The sequence below is a fragment of the Phyllopteryx taeniolatus genome, chromosome 6 (genome assembly GCF_024500385.1).
Source record: "Phyllopteryx taeniolatus isolate TA_2022b chromosome 6, UOR_Ptae_1.2, whole genome shotgun sequence".
Taxonomy (NCBI): Eukaryota; Metazoa; Chordata; class Actinopteri; order Syngnathiformes; family Syngnathidae; genus Phyllopteryx; species Phyllopteryx taeniolatus.
This window is the reverse complement of record NC_084507.1, coordinates 28,799,469-28,817,791: the sequence shown is the minus strand read 5'-3', so window position 1 is coordinate 28,817,791 and position 18,323 is coordinate 28,799,469. Positions and strand designations below refer to the sequence as shown.

At 42.3% G+C, this 18,323-nt stretch overlaps 1 protein-coding gene across 3 annotated transcripts in view; it reads left to right on the top strand.

Annotated features, from left to right (window-relative positions):
* The window catches only part of fhod3b (formin homology 2 domain containing 3b), an 88,246-nt gene that overhangs the window by 46,768 nt on the left and 23,155 nt on the right, over positions 1-18,323 (top strand). For all 3 annotated transcript variants that reach the window (XM_061775849.1, XM_061775851.1, XM_061775850.1), the window contains exons 4-5: positions 4,815-4,882; positions 6,436-6,541. In XM_061775849.1, the coding sequence (XP_061631833.1) occupies positions 4,815-4,882; positions 6,436-6,541 (174 nt within the window). The remainder of the gene's footprint in view (positions 1-4,814; positions 4,883-6,435; positions 6,542-18,323) is intronic.

The following is an 18,323-nucleotide window of genomic DNA, read 5'->3' as shown; positions in this document are numbered from 1 at the left end:
AAGTTTATTGATGTTGCCTTGACTGTAATAAAACTTCTTAGAAATAATAACACAGATGGAGGACTTTATTTCCCCTGGCTACTCCAAACACAAGCAAACTCTTGTTAGTCAGTTAGCTGTAAAAGCAACACATCCCTCAAGGGCAGAATGGCTAAATGGTGGCTGACAAGGCCGGCCTGCATATTGAATGTAATTGGAATTATTTATTTGTTGTCTTGCATAAAGATTTATAAAAAGACATGTAGACCATCTTTTTTGCGTTCTATTGCTGAACCACAATTTGCTTGACCGTACTTCCTGCAGCGTTGTCCCAGCCAGTCGGGATCTCTCGGCCGCATCAAGACCGGATAGCCGTAGTCCCTTATTCTATTGAATGCAATTTTCTTTGAACAGACACACACATACTGTACGAGATCTGATTCATTGGGGTCATCGCAGGTGGAGGTGCTGCCACCTGGGACTCAGAAGTGCCTTGCTGGAATGTCTTGCCTCCTACATGAGAATCAAGTTGAATTGGAAGCGTGACTGTACACAGCTAACTCTAGCAAAGGCGTCCGACTCTTTTCAACACTCGACAAGTCTTTGTGTATTTTCAGTGCAGACTGTTTAAGCGTGAGTAGCTGAGCATACTCCATATGATTAAAGATGTCGCGCTACTGCACTGTGTTTATGATACTGCAGGTTATATTGCAGGTTGTAATCGTCGCCTTTATCTCTGTGGAAATGTTGAAAATATGACTTTGTGTTGAAATTTGAGAGGAGATAACAGCTGGTGCATCAGTGTAAGGTCAAATACTTTCAAGTTCACTAAAAATGAATAAAAGGAGAGCTTGTGTTTTCTCATTGTAGTGCATCTTTGTGGTATGAAGAGTTATTCACAAGATATAATTAGACTCAACTTACTATTAAATCAAAACATATTTTGAATAAATCCATCAAGCTGCAAATGATTCAAAGGCTTATTATGCAGTTCAGTTATGATTTAAGCGCAGTCATACAAAAGTTGAAGCCAAAATGATATTGACTACCCCAAAAATGTGCCATCACTTAAGATTTATTTTGGTTCTTATTCTGATATTTGGATTTAAACAATAAAGATTAAAAAAAGTAAAAAAAAAAATTTTTAAAAAGCCCTGACAAATGCTATAAGCTATTAGGTTGGAAGTCTCAGCTGGTTTCAGGTAAATATGACTGTTGGAGCTGCAGTCCTGGAAGTTTTTTTTTGCTGCGAGATCTCGTCCCTGGCTAGGAAAACGCCTGCTCTTTGGTGTGTATCCGGGCCAGACGGTATGGAACTAATCTCCACTGAGCTATTTCTCATTAGAGATGGGCCTCTGAGCGCTTCATCAGAGGGTGGACCATGGACAGGGACAGGGAAAAGATTTGTCTGTTCCTGCAGATGTGCCTTATTTAGTGTCGGGAAGGAATAACATTCTGACAGTTTTATTGCAGTCCGGAATAAAGGGCTAAAAAGGAGAGAATAAGTCTTGAGTCTATAACTACAGGAAGATGGAACAACTCTCAACCATGCACACACATGCTTCTGGGTTTAGTGAAGCCCAGTCAATGTCGAGCCAGGTGCTGATGCATCACTGTCACTTGGTCGTGCTGCGAGCTGGTCACAGTCACTTGTGAAGCAGCTCTGGGTGTCAGTTATTTGTTGGCTGATTTACATTCAATGGAAGTCAGGGATTCCAGATTTAGACCAGAGAAAATCACGGCCGGCGCTGTCAGTTGCATTGAGAGCTATTTCCTTTGGGTTTTTTTTCTCAGTTCTCAGGTTTGTGACATTGCCATTTGCGGAAAGGATAATGGGCCTAATTTTCCCTGCAGGGGAGGTTTACAAATAAAGTTTTAATAAACTACTTCACACTTGGAGGAATCTTGATGACAGAATTCATTTCTGAGCAACATTGTCAATTCACCAGACTGTTAACAACCATACTTAAGATATTAATATGTGCCCAAAAAATATTTATCTTTGTTCAGTTTTGATTGATTTCTGACACTTTATGTTGAAAGGGCTGAAGGGTTGATGAAACTGATTAACTTCCCCACCAGCAGCGACACGACAAGTATCCATCCATCCATCCGTTTTCTACCGCTTATCCGAGGTCACGTCGTGGGGGCTTTAGCGGGGATGCCCAGACTTCCCTCTCCCCAGCCACTTCATCCAGCTCTTCCGGGGGAATCCCGAGGCGTTCCGAGACCAGCCGAAAGACGTAGTCTCTCCGGCGTTTCCTGGGTCGTCCCCGGGGTCTCCTCCCGGAACACCTCACCCCGGGAGGCATCCGAATCAGATGCCCCAGCCACCTCATCTGGCTCCTCTCGATGTGGAGGAGCAGCGGCTCGGCTCTGAGATCCTCCCGGATGACCGAGCTTCTCACCCTATGGCTAAGGGAGAGCCCGGACACCCCGCGGAGGAAACTCATTTCGGCCGCCTGTATCCGGGATCTCGTTCTTTCGCTCACGACCCACAGCTTGCAAAACATTTTCAAAATAGTGAATATTTAGACTTTTTTTTTGCCATAAAGTTAAATATAGTATTTGTGATTAGCACATACAACCAGCCTAAGTCTGCAAAACTTACCTTCCCCATGCAGCTAACACAATGTAGCAGGCAAAACCAAAAATAGGCTTAGGCACGTTCTGTTGTTTCAAAGCTCATTTATCCACAACACTGCTGAGCTTCTCCACAGCTTCCAGATTTATTGTTTGTGGTTGCTGTTGCCTGTGACTGTGACATTTTCCATAAAAGACCAGCCCCGCTCATTAGCTATTTCAACCATGTATGGCACTGAATGCGCAAAACATTGGAAGCCCTGAGCCACTTGCACATAATGCCATGGAATCATAAATCAGAATCAAGGAAAGATTGTTAAGTGGACGAGAACAGTTTTCAGTCTGAGGTGTTGGATTTCAGCAAGCAAGTTCATTTATATGAAGACTCTCAGCCACATATGGTCTGCTTTCGGTTCACACTTCACAATATATGACAAAAAAACAATTTCTTATCGTGACATATAGGAGTGAGGTTGCAGTGCTTTGAATTATTCAGTGGAACCTTTCAAATCGAACCCAATCTGTTCTGTAACTGGTTGGTTCAATGGACCTTAAGCACGACAACACGTTAAACAACCTTTGTCGTGAAAATGTGTGATAACCCGGGATTGCGTAACAGGTATACTCAATAGGTCAGTGCTAGTACTCGTCGAAATGGCATCAAAAGTTAGAATTTTTGAAAGACGAGTAGATAGCTGCTTCAGCCAACACTCAGTTTTGAGATTTAACACGTTTCCCATGTCGTCACGATGCGTTTCCGTGTCGACCGGAAGCTAACTTGTCACCTTACACCGAAAGCGGAAATGCTGTGTGCATAGAGTCCATTTGTCCTCATTTTAAAAGTATTTTACCCATAGGAGATAATTGAATGAATTTGCTCACGGGTCAAACTGGTCAACTACGACCACCTTTAGCCTTGCAATGTTGACAAAAGTGTGGAAAGTGATTCTGCATCCACACTTTGATCACGGCCATGATTTTTTTTGTACCATGCGCCACCACTCCATAAAATCTTGCAGGAATCCTGCTAAAAATTGAGATACAACTGTTGTCCTCTGGGGTGTCACGAGGATGCCCATTTTAAGATCTTCCTGTTTACATTGTGTCATCTTTTTAACAAAAGTATGTAGTGGTATGATGTTGCATGATTATTGCATCAGTGAGCCTACGCATGTGGTGGGAAAAAGCTGTGTGTCACTGGAAAGGCACCCTAAAGACAAGAGGCCCAGCCTGCTTATTCTGTCTGGTCCAGTGTCTGGAAGTAGGCTGCGTGTGCCCACAGAGCTGGCAGACAACATACATCCTCTCTCCCTCTCTCTCTCTGTTCATCCGCTAAAGGGATTTACTCGATGGCCAGCAACAATAATGAATAGGAACATTTTGCTATGAATCCCAAGCGCATGCACCAATTGGTGTGTGTTTCTCACACTTTAGGATGGGATTAGCAGCAGCTGTTTGTAAAGAGTCGGTCATATGCACGAGGGTGTGTGTGTGTGAGAGAGAGAGAGAGAGCCTGTCAATTCCAATCCCTGCTGACGAAGTCATCATGTTTTTAAAAGTGCACCGGTCCAAAACATATGTAAAATGTGCATCTATTATGTATGAAAATGGACCGAATGAACAAGAAGAGGGCGAGTTGACAGTTGCTGTAGTTGCTATATCTGCAGCACCACGACATGACTTGTGCTGAGTCAGAGAGCGTTCAAGAGCATTGACGGAAAGACTCACACTGTGCTCAACACTGCCACTCCCTGGCAGCTGCGCAGGCTGCTTGCACGCTGACGGATGAGCAAAAGTTGTTGCAGGAAATGTTCTCGTCCATTAGAAGGACCCACACAGTTTTCAGCATGTTTCCATAACTGATTAACGAGCGGATTGTTTCGTAGCCATTGTGGTGTTCGTGCCACGAATTTGCATAACAGCGCGCTGCGTATTCAGCACTGTCAGCAGGAAACTACTCACTAACTCTGCACAGATGTGGCGTCTTCTCTTCTTTTTTCGGCCGACTTTGTGTCTCCCAGCATATTTTTCACATGTAGCTACTAAGGAATAATTGCTGCTATTGAAAGTCCTCGGACACAATGGAGTTATTTGTTATTCACGGACACACCACGCACACTTAAACCACAATTCAGGGGCAGTTAATTTTGGGTAGGATAAAACAAATTTGTCTCATTTATTCCCCACTTGTGACAACATCATAGGACGGTTCCACATGTGTGACTGATTTCTTTCCTTTGCTCTCCGTGCAGAAAAACTCTACAACTCTACTGGACGGGAGCTGAGGAGAGCCCTTTTTTCCCTCAAGCAAATCTTCCAGGTAACTCTCCTTTTTCAGCAGCTGGTTTCTTCCACTTCCACACTGGTAGCAACGATCACGTGTCTATGGTAAAGCTGTTATGGAAGCCGTTTAACCCCCTCCAGGGGAGAGAAGGAGCCTTGATGGTCCCACAGTGTTGGGCCGCTGTCTTCCAGGCTCCCATCTGAATGCTGAGCTTTATCAGAACATGCGCCAGCTCGGCTTTAAATAACAATGTTACTGACAGGTAAGAGTTGCAGGTGGTTTTGTCATCGGGGATAAAATTGCCAGAACAACAGGTCCTTGAAACAAGCTGTAATATAAGGGATAACTTTGCTTGCGTTGCATTGATTGAATACTTAAAATAGCTGATACTTTAAATCGAGTTTGTGTCGTAGACAATATGAACAAACCTTTGAATCATATACAACTAGCAGCACCAACATTAGGACAAGCCTTTTCATGTCCCCTTCCATCAGAATCCATTTTTTCCCCCACTGTTTTATAAATAACATGGGTCCAAATGAGTCTGTGACATGGTTTAAGGTTGACATCTATGTGGTTTGTCGTTTAAATGCAAAAGCCATTGAACACCAAAACGCTTGCAAATGACAGGATTTGAAATCGCCCACAGTGTGATGCAGTTGTGCTCATTATATTCATATATTATACATTACCTGCCCACTCAACTCAGCTGTAGGGCAACACAGTGAGATAAATTATCCTCCGGTTGAATGGAATCGGAATTCAAACAGACATGTCATTATTGTTGTCCTTGTTTAATGTGCTTGTAATCAATGGGGGGGCAGCACCTGAGGCTTGGCTTTTTTACCACTAAAGTCAATGTTAGCCGAAATAACATGAGGTGGATGTTAAAAGTCTAGATTTCCTACTTACATTCCAACACTCATCTCTAGCCACACGCTCTGCGGATCGTGACTGAAAGACGAGATGGCTCCTACAAGCTGTTGAAATGACTTTCCTCCATATGCTCGCTCGCACTGATGCAGTGACTCACTATTACTGCTGCTGCTGCTCGGTGAAAGAAATCCTTTATTTTTCTCTCTCTCTCAAGTATACAATGGTATTTGCCCCTCACTGACTCAATGTCGGCTCATGAGGAGCAAAAAAAATAAAATAAAAATAAATTAAAAAAAAAAAATATATATATATATATATATATATATATATAAAATCAAATACGTACTACTAAATCGGTTCCATTGAGGTTTCTTGGCAAATCTCTTCTGTATGCTCAAGCCACAACGCTGTTGACTGAACATCTGATCCAAGATGTGTGAACACAACTTTAGTTCGTTTGAATCAAACTCCAGTTTGTTTCCTGCTGTGAACACAGCAAACCAACTCAGTTGATCCCTCAAAGTGTCTCTAGCCACCTCCTGGAATCCAGCGCACAGTAGCGCAACAACATTAACAATTTTTTTCCTTCCAACCCTCAAGTCCTTTTGGATGGCCTGCTGCCGCCCTAAGTTTACAAATATAGTTATGGTTAATGTAAAGTTTGCTGACGGTATGACTTATCCTTTACATTGTCCTGTGCCTTCCCTCTTCAGGATGACAAGGATCTGGTTCATGAGTTTGTGGTGGCCGAGGGACTGACGTGTCTGATCAAAGTGGGTGCCGAAGCCGACCAGAACTACCAGAATTACATCCTTAGAGGTACGTGAGCATCAGAACTGCACGGTGTCCAGCTTGACTTTGAGTCTGAAGGAGGACTTTTCCAATCAATCACTTGTCTCTCCGTAACTTTGTTACCTCGGCTGTATGACCTTCTCGCACACACAAAAAAAAAACAAAAAAAACACAAATAAAGCAATGTTGAAGCCTATTTTAGTTGTTGGTAAATTTATCAGTCCCCTGGTATTGTAAGTGAGAGACCACATGCTTTTGGGTCGGATAGTGGAGGACTCACATGCTGCAAGGTCATTGACATTTTACTGCCTGCTATGAGGGTCACACATGCTTAAATCACTCATAAAAACCTGTTGGGATCATAAAATTTACCCCCTTTATGTTTTTTCTATCTTTTCCGCTATCAGCCTGGTTTTGTTCTGGATGTGATCCAACTAATGCTTGCAAAATTTCAGGAATTTACAAAGTTGCAAACTTTACATCGGGATGTATGAGAATTATCCTCAAATGTATTCAACTGGAACTCTATGTTCCTAATTAAAACCAGACAATAAATCAACCAATAAATCACAACGCAAAAAGTGAAGTGAGTCAAATTTAGATTTGTTTGCCTGCGTGTTAATGCAGTTTTTTTTTTTAATTAATTCTTATTACTAGTGTTACCCCATGGAAAGTTCAACTTTTGAAATTAACTAGAAATGCCTATAAATAGAAAATACATTTGCCAGTGGAGATCTTTGAGCAACGGACCAGTTACTTCTGTTCCCCCCCACTTGTGCGGGTTAGAAACACAAACATGACCCCTGCTTGCATTCTGTTGGCCTGCTAATAAGGATTTTCTCATTCACAGACGGATTGAATTGTACAGGAGAAGGAGGAGGTGGTTTTATTTGGATCATCCAGAGTTGCAGGAGATGTTGGTGTCACTCTGTGATGAATCATGAGACCACTTCTCATATTATTTCACTCCCCTGTCTGATCAAAACATCCTTATCACTTATTCGCTCCTCCTTGTGTTTCAACATCACTATGAGAAATTTAATCACACTACTACCCTCCCACCCATTTGAAATCCTTATCTCGGTTGTCTCGAATGGCCACAGAATATTGAGAGTGTAGTAGGTCCCTCTCTCTCGTGACGAGTAGAACATGAGATGGAGCACATTTGCATAGGTCGTAGACGTGTGTAGATGGGGCTGCTTTGCAGATGATGACTGAATAAAATGTGGAACTATGTCATAGGGATTCCCAGAAGGGGGGGGGAGGGGCTTGGCGGGGGAGCGTCGCAGGCCTGGGATTTCCATACATGCGCGGAGACAGAAAGAAAATGAAGCATACAGAAAGGGTTTTTTTCGTGTGTGTGTTTTAAAAAAATCTCATACAGATGACGTGCTGCCAAATCCTCATTCATTCGGACCTGCAAAAATGTGAAAATGTTGTGATTTGCTTGTGAGCGCAGTTGTTGGTGATTTTTTTCAATTTGTAAAAACTAATGACAGTGGCCTGGATAAAAATGATGGTGCCCAGCTGAGGTTCAATAGGATTGAGAACAGGGCTCATCGAAGATTAAAGATTAAATTGTCTGATTTACACAGAGACTATGTAACTGTGGAATTTTTTTAACATCCAGTTTAAAGTATTGTAAAATGTTCAACCTCCACAACGGCGTTGTCTTATAAATGAAAACAACACAAGTTTTTAAATCTTCTTTTTTTTTTTTTTAGATTAATCTGTGTGTGCATTTTAAACGTCCCGAAGGGTGAAACACTGATCCTTTGTTGTATTTTTAATGTGATTTCTTTCAACTTGAAGCCAGATCCAAAAGTTAAGGAAGGCAGCCTTGAACTTTTTCTGTCTGGAGTGCCTTTGAAAGCTCCGTCATGAATCAATAAAACTATCTTTAAAGATAGAAAAAAGAAACATTATTCACACTTGCACCTAGTGAGCATACATTTTACACGAGCAGGTTCCCAGACTACACTCCTTGGAGTAATGCCATCCACAGCCACATCTTGCTTTTTCCCCTTCTCGGTTCTTGTTGGCCTGAAGGTGTCTGTGCTCAGTTAGTTCTGTGATGTGGGTTATTTCAGGGTCTGCTCCCTTCTGGAGGCGTCCTCACACCTGGCTCAGAGACCGGGATTTAGCTTGCCGGAGGCCTGCAGTTCTGGCCCAGATGGGACCGTGTATGCCGTCATCAACCCATCGGTGCAAATGGGAATGAGGTCACTCTTTCTGAGGTGGCTTTTTGTCATTTGGTTTGGCTACTTTATGCTCAGCCTTGCTGCAAGGTCACAAATACACAGGTGTAATTAAAGCCTAATTAGAGTTAATCATTCTTCCACCTACGGATGATTTTAAAAAAAAAGCATAATAATTGTATGCTGTATACCTACAGTATGTCAAAATTAAATACAGGGGAACCTCTAAGATCGAACACAATCTCTTCTGCGACGCTAATCGAGCTACGGATTGAGTTTTCAATAACAATTGGTCCCATAGAAAATAATAATTAACATGTCATGTATAAGGCGTGAATAATCTGTTGCAAGGTCAAACTGTTGTAGTAGTAAGTGCGAAAAATAAATGCAATGTAAAAGTTGATATTGAATGATGAAGGCAATTTTATCATTTTAAAGATTTTTAGAAAGCGTTAACCACTGTCCATACTGAAAAATAACTACACCAAATAGTAGTATGAATGGGATGTCTTTTCCGTTGTTTGCACTTACTGTAAAGTTGGTCACATCTTAAAAAAAAAAAAACACACAGGAGAAGCATCAGACAGACAAACTAATTACAGCCAACTTGAAGCAATTATCTCTTTCACTCAAATTGTCCCTGTGGACAAAGTCCAGCATGATCAATGTTTTTACTGACACCTATACTGCTATTTCTGCCTCTGCGCTGTTTTTCTGATGAAACACTCTGAGGAAGTGAACTTGACAGTTTAAATCTATAGGAATGTGGAGAAACTTTCATTTTTACCTTTTAAAGTCAGTGGGCACAGGGCGAAACGCTGCATGCAGCGCTTGTATCGTCGGCTTCGAGGAACACAAGTCATGACATGCTGTATTATGTTGTACAGTGGATTATATGCTATAGCTTCGAGAGTTGGCAGTTGTAATAGATAAGTCACGCTCATATTTCTTTTTCCGCTTTTATCATCTTCCTAACTCTTGCTTTTGTCTCTTTGGCACTATAGTTAGGAGGCCTGCTGTCTTTAATGACACGGTTGTTACAAGGCTATAAGCCGAAGCACCTTGTCGAGGGACTAGATGTATGAATCCATGCATGGCTTGTTAAACTGTCTGGTGACCTCATCAACAGTCAAGCGCGCTTGAAACACAATACCCTTTTCGTTGGTGTACAGTGGCTTTTGTAGTGTCGCACAACACACCGTACTCCGTTTGCAACGGTGCTGATTTGGCAATGTTTTCAAACAGGAAACAGAGGAACCGATATTTACAGTACTAGTCAAAAGACACGCGACAAGGCTAAAAAATTAACTAGCTTTTGGATTTAAATATACTGTGCAACCGACGACACGGAGTAAATGTCTTTTGCGGAGCCGATCAATGACGACATTGATCGGATCGGCGAATTATGACATTATTGCCGATCAGCATAAAATCCTAAATATCGGCCCATACCGATCAGCCAGATAAAATCGGTGAAAAGTCTAATTTCAAAAAAGGCCTTAATGAATCAAATGTTATATCTGTGGTGGCATCCAAAAGAAAGAAAAAAGGGGGGAAAAGACTTGTGGAATGAATCTTCGCGAGAAGTCGTTGTTTGCTGGCCTCTCACTCGATGTCGTGATTGAAATTTTTGTTTTATTTCCGGATTTCATTTTTGAAGGTTCCCTCTCTTATTTACACATTTCACGTATTCATTTCTGCTTTGTTGTAATTTAGCGATGCAGCCTTATTGCATGTCTTTTCCACCTTGTCTTATCCACAAGATGTAGAGTATTGCTAAGCAAAAGGTTTTTTCATCGTGACATCGAACTTCCAGGATTCCGCCACATAGAAGTAGAGCACCTTGTCATCCATTTTTGACAAAGGATCAGTGTTGTTGTGCAAGATGCCCTGCCCCAAGTTTTTCTACACTTTAAAGAGTGTAACAGAATCCTGTCCTTGCTGCTTTGACCATTTGGTGAGAATTAAGTGAAAGCCCAGGTGTGGCGGTCTCAACGTGTTGCTGGAAGCTGTCGTTGGGAACACCGTGCATTGCGTCGTCTGGCCGTGTTACGGCTCGGCTCCTCCAGAGGGTCCAGACCTTTACTTTCGCGTGTCATCTGCATAAACACATGTGCACGCAGCTTATTTCGGGAGCGGTGACCGGCATGCTAGAAAGATGAACGGGGGCAGATGAAAGGGGACAGGGATGCAATTTCGAGGGTATGATAAAGGAAAGGTTTGGGAGAAAAAACAGATATGGCTAACACGTACGGTGGACGAGCGCTGTATAAGAGGTGCTGATATCAGGACTGTTCAAGTACTTTTAAGCATGTGAGACACATCGTTTCGTTACATTTTCTGTATGTGTTTCCTGTGGGTTGGGTGATTTCCATTTCTATCCCAATTGGCTTGCTTCTTCAGAAACTACTGCAATTTGAAAGCAACTGAGTGCTACATGTTTTCATCCTGCAAGTCCTCAACTCCACTGGTGACATTTAGCCTCCAGTATGGTTACTCTCCAAATGACTCCATACGCCGTGCTCTGCTCTGGCAACACAATTAACATGTTGAAGTTTCAAAAGCTTTTGACTCAGCAACCTTTACATGAAAGGAAACCCTGACCCGGTGACCTGTGTTTGGTTAGATCAGACCAGTTACCCTCACCCCCCCCTCAGGTGAAACCTAACAGAGACCCTTCGTGTCCCCCTCACATGGACATGCAATTTAACCCCACCTGCATGACCTACACACTGCTTTTCTTCTCCCTTCATACGTGCAAGTTTCTAGGGAAATAAGATTTTGCACTTTCTGTTACTCTTCATTGCTGTGTCCAGAGTCTGTGTTCCGCCGATGAGTCATCTTGCAACCACCCAACCCCCCAGTCCCCCGCCATCGCAGACTCGGTGGCTATTCCTTGTTTAGTGGTTTGCGTAGTCATCATCCACAACATTGTGCAGTGACAGGCTCCTGCAGACATGGGTAGCTATACCATGCCAGCCCCAGTGTGGTAAAAATGGTAAAATAAGACAAATATTAGTCAAATTAATAATTACATTTATACGGTAGCCGGCATGGTGGATGACTGGTTAGCACATCTACCTCACAGTTCTAAGGACCGGGGTTCAAATCCGGGCCCCGCCTGTGTGGAGTTTGCATGTTCTCCCCGTGCCTACGTGGGTTTTCTCCAGGCACTCCAATTTCCTCCCACATCCCAAAAACATGCGTGGTAGGTTGACTGAGGACTCTAAATTGCCCATAGGTGTGAATGCGAGTGCGAATGGTTGTCTGTTTCTATGTGCCCTGCGATTGGCCGGCGACCGATTCAGGGTGTACGCCGCCTCCCGCCCAAAGATAGCTGGGATAGGCTCCAGCAGCCTGCGACCCTTGTGAGGATAAGCGGTAAAAGAAAATGGATGGAATTTATACGGTAATTTAAAAAACAATTAAATTAATTATAAATAAGAACATTAACACATTCACTGCCATTGACGGCTTTAGAAGTCAAATATCAATGTTAAAACTGAGAAGGTTGGCAGTGAATGAGTTAAAAATTAGACTGAAATTATTATTTTTGTCAATAATCTATCACATCAATATTCTTTAGCAGTTGTCCTCGTTAGTGTTGCAGGTGAGCTGCAGCCTGTCCCGGCCGACTAACTTATCTACAAATGATTTGACCCATATTTAAAAAAAAAATTAAAAAAAATCTAATATGGCACAACATTTTATTTATATAGCCTACCTATGTTGTTGGTTCTCCACAATTGTATTCATTAAAAAAAAGCACATGGCTAACCAAGACCAGTGAGAATCATGGCACTATACTGCCTATGTTAACACATGCTCATCTTTTTCTTGACCTTCCAGTTGGGAGGATGTCATATTGTGGCGTTGCTCCAAAGACCCTCCCTCAAAGGTTGGAGGTAGATGAACTCATCAGTCGAGCTTTCAACAGGTTTTCATTTATAACCTCTGAAGTATAACTTTAAATATAGGGCAAGTTTTGGATGTACACCATAGAGAGCACAGCATATTTTCTTCCTATGACCAGCTCAGGACTTGCCGTTCTTCATGAGGCCTCCAGAGACGACTCGCTGCATGCTGTTAGATGTGTTTGCATGTCATTAGGGAATTTTGGGGGGTTTCGGCCCCTACTGAGTTGTCAGATGCCTGCAAACGTGTGCTTCACTTCAAAATGGAAGCATCCTCCTTTAACGGCACTCGCGCTTTTGTGACCTCACTGTCCGTCTGGCAGTCGGCTTGGTGACTGGAGATGATTTGGCAGGCGCAACTTGTCTTGCTCTGTCTGGACTCATGAGTTTGTTATCCATGAACATGTCCTATCCGGTATCGAGACCGTAAGCGAAAGACGTCTGCTCGAAAAAAGTTCAGTAGAACCTCTAAAGTTGAAGTTCTGTGTAGCTGGTCCACCGTCAGATTTGATTCAAAATTCAAATTTCCCACCATAAATAATCGAAATGAACATAAGCCATCATAACTTTATTAACTGTACAGGTTATCATTATCATTTTAACATCCCTATGGTCATAAAAAGTGTAAAATAATGTATTAATTGTTAATAGTAAAATGTAGAAACACTAAAACATGTTAACTCTAATGACAAGACTCTATGTCCAGCGTGCCAAGGGAGGATTACAACTTCATGCAGATCACATTTTTAACAGTCATACAAGTGGGGGGGGGGGGGGGGGATATGATAGTGATAACCATTGATAGTAAAACAATAAAATAATTTACAGTTTGCTCAGGCTCTTATGAAAAGTCATGAAAGCATAGGGAAGAGTTTAGTACAGTTGTGTGGGTTCTTTTGTTGTTATTTTGAAATTTATTTAATGTTGACTTACTGAGCCTTTTTGTGCTGTGCAGCCAGGACAGACGTGTGTGCCATTTTCCCAACAATTTCTGGTGGCATTTGAAATCAGTATCACGAAAAAGCCAAAGAAAATTAGAAGGGGAAGAAAAGAAAAAAAAAACACATGGAGTTAATCCTTCCGATGCTCACTGAAATGACAACTTGCATGCAGAGATGCTCGACTTGGCTTGAGGTTTTACATCGCTCAATGACTTCAGAACTGTAATTTTCTCAAAACCTACGGTTGAATTCTGATGATCGGGCCAGCGAATTCGACCTTCGAGGTTCCACAGTATGTATTTATGTTTTCAAATGTCACGTCTTAATGAATGATGAGTCCACTGACATGGTCCAGAGGCTTTTACGGTGTTTGAGCTTTTTGATTTGATGGCTTCTATTTATTCCCTTTGTGGTTCTCATCTGTTGTGAACATCCTATTCTTATTTTTTTATTTTTTTATTTTTTTTATGTTATGTCTTTGAATGGATGTTAATGTTATTGCATGGGATGTTGAAATGTTGACGTTGGCAGCGATTCTAGAGACGAAGAATCTACCGTCCATTGAACAGTTTCTATACTGCAAAGTGCTTTGAGTGAAGCGTGTCCAGTTCACGTGCCTCCCGAGCGCCTCTGACCTGTGAGTGCAACTGCTGGCTAATGCACGGCATAGTGAGATAACGGCCTGAACGCGACGGAGATTTGGCCCCTCTCCCAAAGTGCTGATAAAATAAATTCTCCTCGATGACGGACAGTCCGAGTGACCTAGTTTTGTGTACCTTTCTAAATTAAAAACCCAAGGGGCAAAGTGATGAATGAGTTTGGGAAAAGGGAGGCTTTGTGTTGATTTCACGCATCTTTCCAGATAAGGTCGCTCCTTTGGAGCCAGCTGACTAATGTTGGCGCTGCCAGCCTAACCTCAGAGATTTTCTCACCTTGGCAGCGGTCAGGGAGCAGCCCTTCCTGCACATTCCTGTGGATTTGCAGCATAATTGCTGCGGTTAATGCGAGTGAGGTCTTTAAGCAACACTTTCAGAACCACGGCTGTGGCTCAGACGCTTCGGGTCTTTCATACAGAAGGTCTTTGCTTGTTGTCCTTACGGCCATGTGTTTTCTTCCCAGGCTAGCCTTTCCCATCGTGGATACATTTAAATTCCAATCACTGAGCTTTGAAGGCAGCTCACCGTCTGCCAGCATCTCATTACGTGACATCCATGCAAAAGGGGGCAGAGTCGTGTTATTGTTGTACTTTGTGTGAGGTATTTTAGACCTGCTCATGATTAACCCAAATGGAGGCTCACATTTTTGGCCCCAGATCAGTGCCTGAAGTGGACGCTGTCCTGCACAGTCTCAGCGCTCACATGCTCTTCTTATTAATTCTCCTAAGAATGTATTAATGTTGTCTGTTATACCCTAGACTTTGGGGCGGAGGAATCAGGTCTCAGCTATTTGCTATATCATCCATGTTATTACAAGAAGATCCAGAAGATAGTTCTGTTTTTCTTTTTTTGCGTTATTTTTACATGAAATATATACATTCAAACAACCTAACGGTTGTGTCCGACAAAGTGTTCTGGAAAAGAATGAAGACACCACAGCAAGATTAAACAAAAGAAAAATAAGAGTACTTCAAAATCAAGGATGGACTTTGGGGCTAACGCTGCGAGCTGTGCTTGTGTCACAGTCGTATCCAGTAGGCGACTACAGAAAGCGACAAACACTCCAGGGCTGTATATTTGGCCTATGGGGCAGTTATGATAGAGCCCTCAGATTTCTGCCTGGCAACAAGTGACCAAAAATGTTTGGTCTCACAAGTAAAATGAATCTTGTGTGTTTCCATTGATCTGTTGCTGTGCTGTGTGTTGACTCCCAATGACAAAGACAATGTCATTCCATCCATTTTCTAAAGCGCTTGTCCACAATAACGTCATGGGTGAGCTGGACTTGTCGCCAGCCAATCACAGGGGACATATACTGTAGATAAACATTTCACCCCTATGTAGAATTTAGAGTCTTAAACAAACCTAACATGCATGTTTTTGGCATGTGGGAGGAAACCGTATTACCTGGAGAAATCCCACGCAAGCACACAGAGAATGTGTAAACTCCACACGGGAAGGCCAGAGCGGACATTCGAAACCTCAAAGCTCAGAATTGTGAGGTAGCGACGCTGAACACTCCCCCACCGGGATGTCCCAAAAATGTCAATCATTTTTCATAATTTAGTCATAATTCCTTCTAGTTGCGAACTAGTTTACCCTGTATGCTGCAATATTATACTCCGCAGTCTCCAATTTGCTGCAGCAATATATTTTTTTGCCGCCCTCACTCTCCTTTACAGTCACTCACATCACCACCCTATCTTGGCATACCACCACGCGCACTCTCTGCTCCAGCAGTTTTATTAACCATTTTTGTTCCCAAAGTCTGCACTACTTTTGGTCAATCTTCTTTTCAGTTTTCCGCCCCAAACGACAGGAACACTCTGCAACAAATAATGAAACTCAGCTCATTCACTTTCAATGTTATCGTTTAAAAAGTTAGTGAGGAATACTGTACATCAGGGGTGTCAAACTCATTTTTGTCACGGGCCACATCGTAGTTATGACTTCCCTCGGAGGGCCGCTACAACTGTGAACCCATCTAAACGAAAGATTACCTCCTATACTATAATTACATACAGTATACACAACACATTGATGAATAGCCAGATTTGAAATCAGAAGCCTATAGAAATATGTTTTTCAACTATTACATTTCTTTTCAAAGGGGGCTTGGTGACAAAAGAATGCTTGCAAATATTTCAATGGTATTACACCAGAACACAATGAGCCATTTTGATTTGCTTTCGCGGGCCACGTAAAATGATGTGGCGGGCCGGATCTGGCCCCTGGGCCACCAGTTTGACACCTGTGCTGTTCATGATCGCTGCACCTGATTTTAGCCTTTATAGATCCTTGTGCTATGATGTAATGTAACAACTATGTAACTAGTAACTACTAGTTAGTCGTCTATGTGTTTGTATTTGCTTTCATTTTGCTTTCTTTTTTTTTCCTTTTTTTTTTTCCAGTAGCAGTTTCATGAGTCATTTAATTATAAATAGGGGAAGGAAATAGGTTTGCCTCTCACCGAGGTGGCTGCTATGTGAATAATTTGATGTTTCCCAGGGTTGTAGTTTCCCTAAGAAATGGTCATTTTAGTTTTTTTTGTTTTAGTTTTTTTTTTTTTTTTAACAGGTTCCAGTATAATTTTGCCTCATTGTGGTTTAATGTGTTTACATCTAAATGTTCTTAAATCTCCGCTGGCATGAACTAATTCCACGACGAAGCATTTTTTAACGACTAAAGGAAAGATTGCGGTAGTGTGGTTTTTGGTACTGTGTATAAATGTTTACACATTTTAATTTCTCGATCTGAAGCAACCACTACATGAACCCGCCATGCGTTATGATAATCTAAGCATCGTCTCATTTAGCGGTCGACTTTTGGAGCGCTAATGTGTCATCTGTCAGCAGCCGAACAATCCCGTTGTGTGATGAGACGTTGAAAAGCTTCAATTAGGCCGCGCATTTTCTCCTCAACCTATTATCTGCTCAAAACCTTTGTGGTCCATGCAGGGCTTATTCAGGTGTAGCCAGCAGATAAACGTCGGCACGGCGGTCATATCAATGGTCGACTAGAGACGAAGAATGTAGCTCACCATGGAAAATCTGGAAAATGTGTTAGTTGGAGGTCTTAGCTGTCTGGATGCTGCATTGTGGAGTCAGTAGAGCAGCTGTTCATCACGTCATTACTGCTGTCACCCATCCATCAGCAGTGCTCCCAAGCAGAACGGGGGAGTTCAGGGGAGAGGGTGACACTCGAGTCCACGCTGACTGAGGAGGTTAATCATGTTTTTATAAACACTGTCTGATGTGGTCTCTTTCGACTCTCCACATTGTCCGCGCCGCCGCTCAGGGCTCGCCGAACGACAGGACTGTTCGGAATTCTTGGGTCTGACATGTTGGGAATGATTAACTCTGATTGATCAAAGATGAACTGTAGCCTTCACACACGTGTACTTCAGCTGCACCTGGGAATTCTGGCTTATCTGTGGCGCACTGATCATTCCCGGCCCCTCCGAAAACCAGGAGAAGTATGTGACTGAAGGTGCAGCCTCGCATCTCATCGACACATGGGAAGTAGTTTAACACTATGACCAAGTGAAGATTAGTTGGTATAACTACTGAGCAGCTCTCACTAAGCCGCCATAAGTCTTGGTCAGATACAGTAAAACCTGCTTTATTGGGTCATCATATCCACTGAGATTTGATTTACTCAAAGCTGCTGTTTTTCTTTCTTTGTGATTTCGGTGGAACTCTTGGACATACATGTTCGTCTTGTTTTGTCATATCCAAACACGTGACCTAGTTAGACAAGAATTCAGATGATTTACGTTTTCCACTGGAAAAAATAAGAAAGACTTGTCATTTGGGTAAAAGGGAAAAACCAAATTATTATTATTATTATTATTTTTTAACCAATCAGGAATGGGCATGATAATCTATAAATGGCTTAGTTGAATACTTGTGGGATAATCGTACTCTAAGAATATTTTGTGGCAGAGGCAGCTGAGGTCAGAGGCCAAAGCACATTTTTCGACTTGTTACAATACTCGACCAAGTGTTTTTGACGTTCATTGCCGTGAGAGCAAGAATCCTGCTGAATCTTCATGACTGAAATGACATTTGAGGAACCTCAGTGGACACTTGGGACTGAAA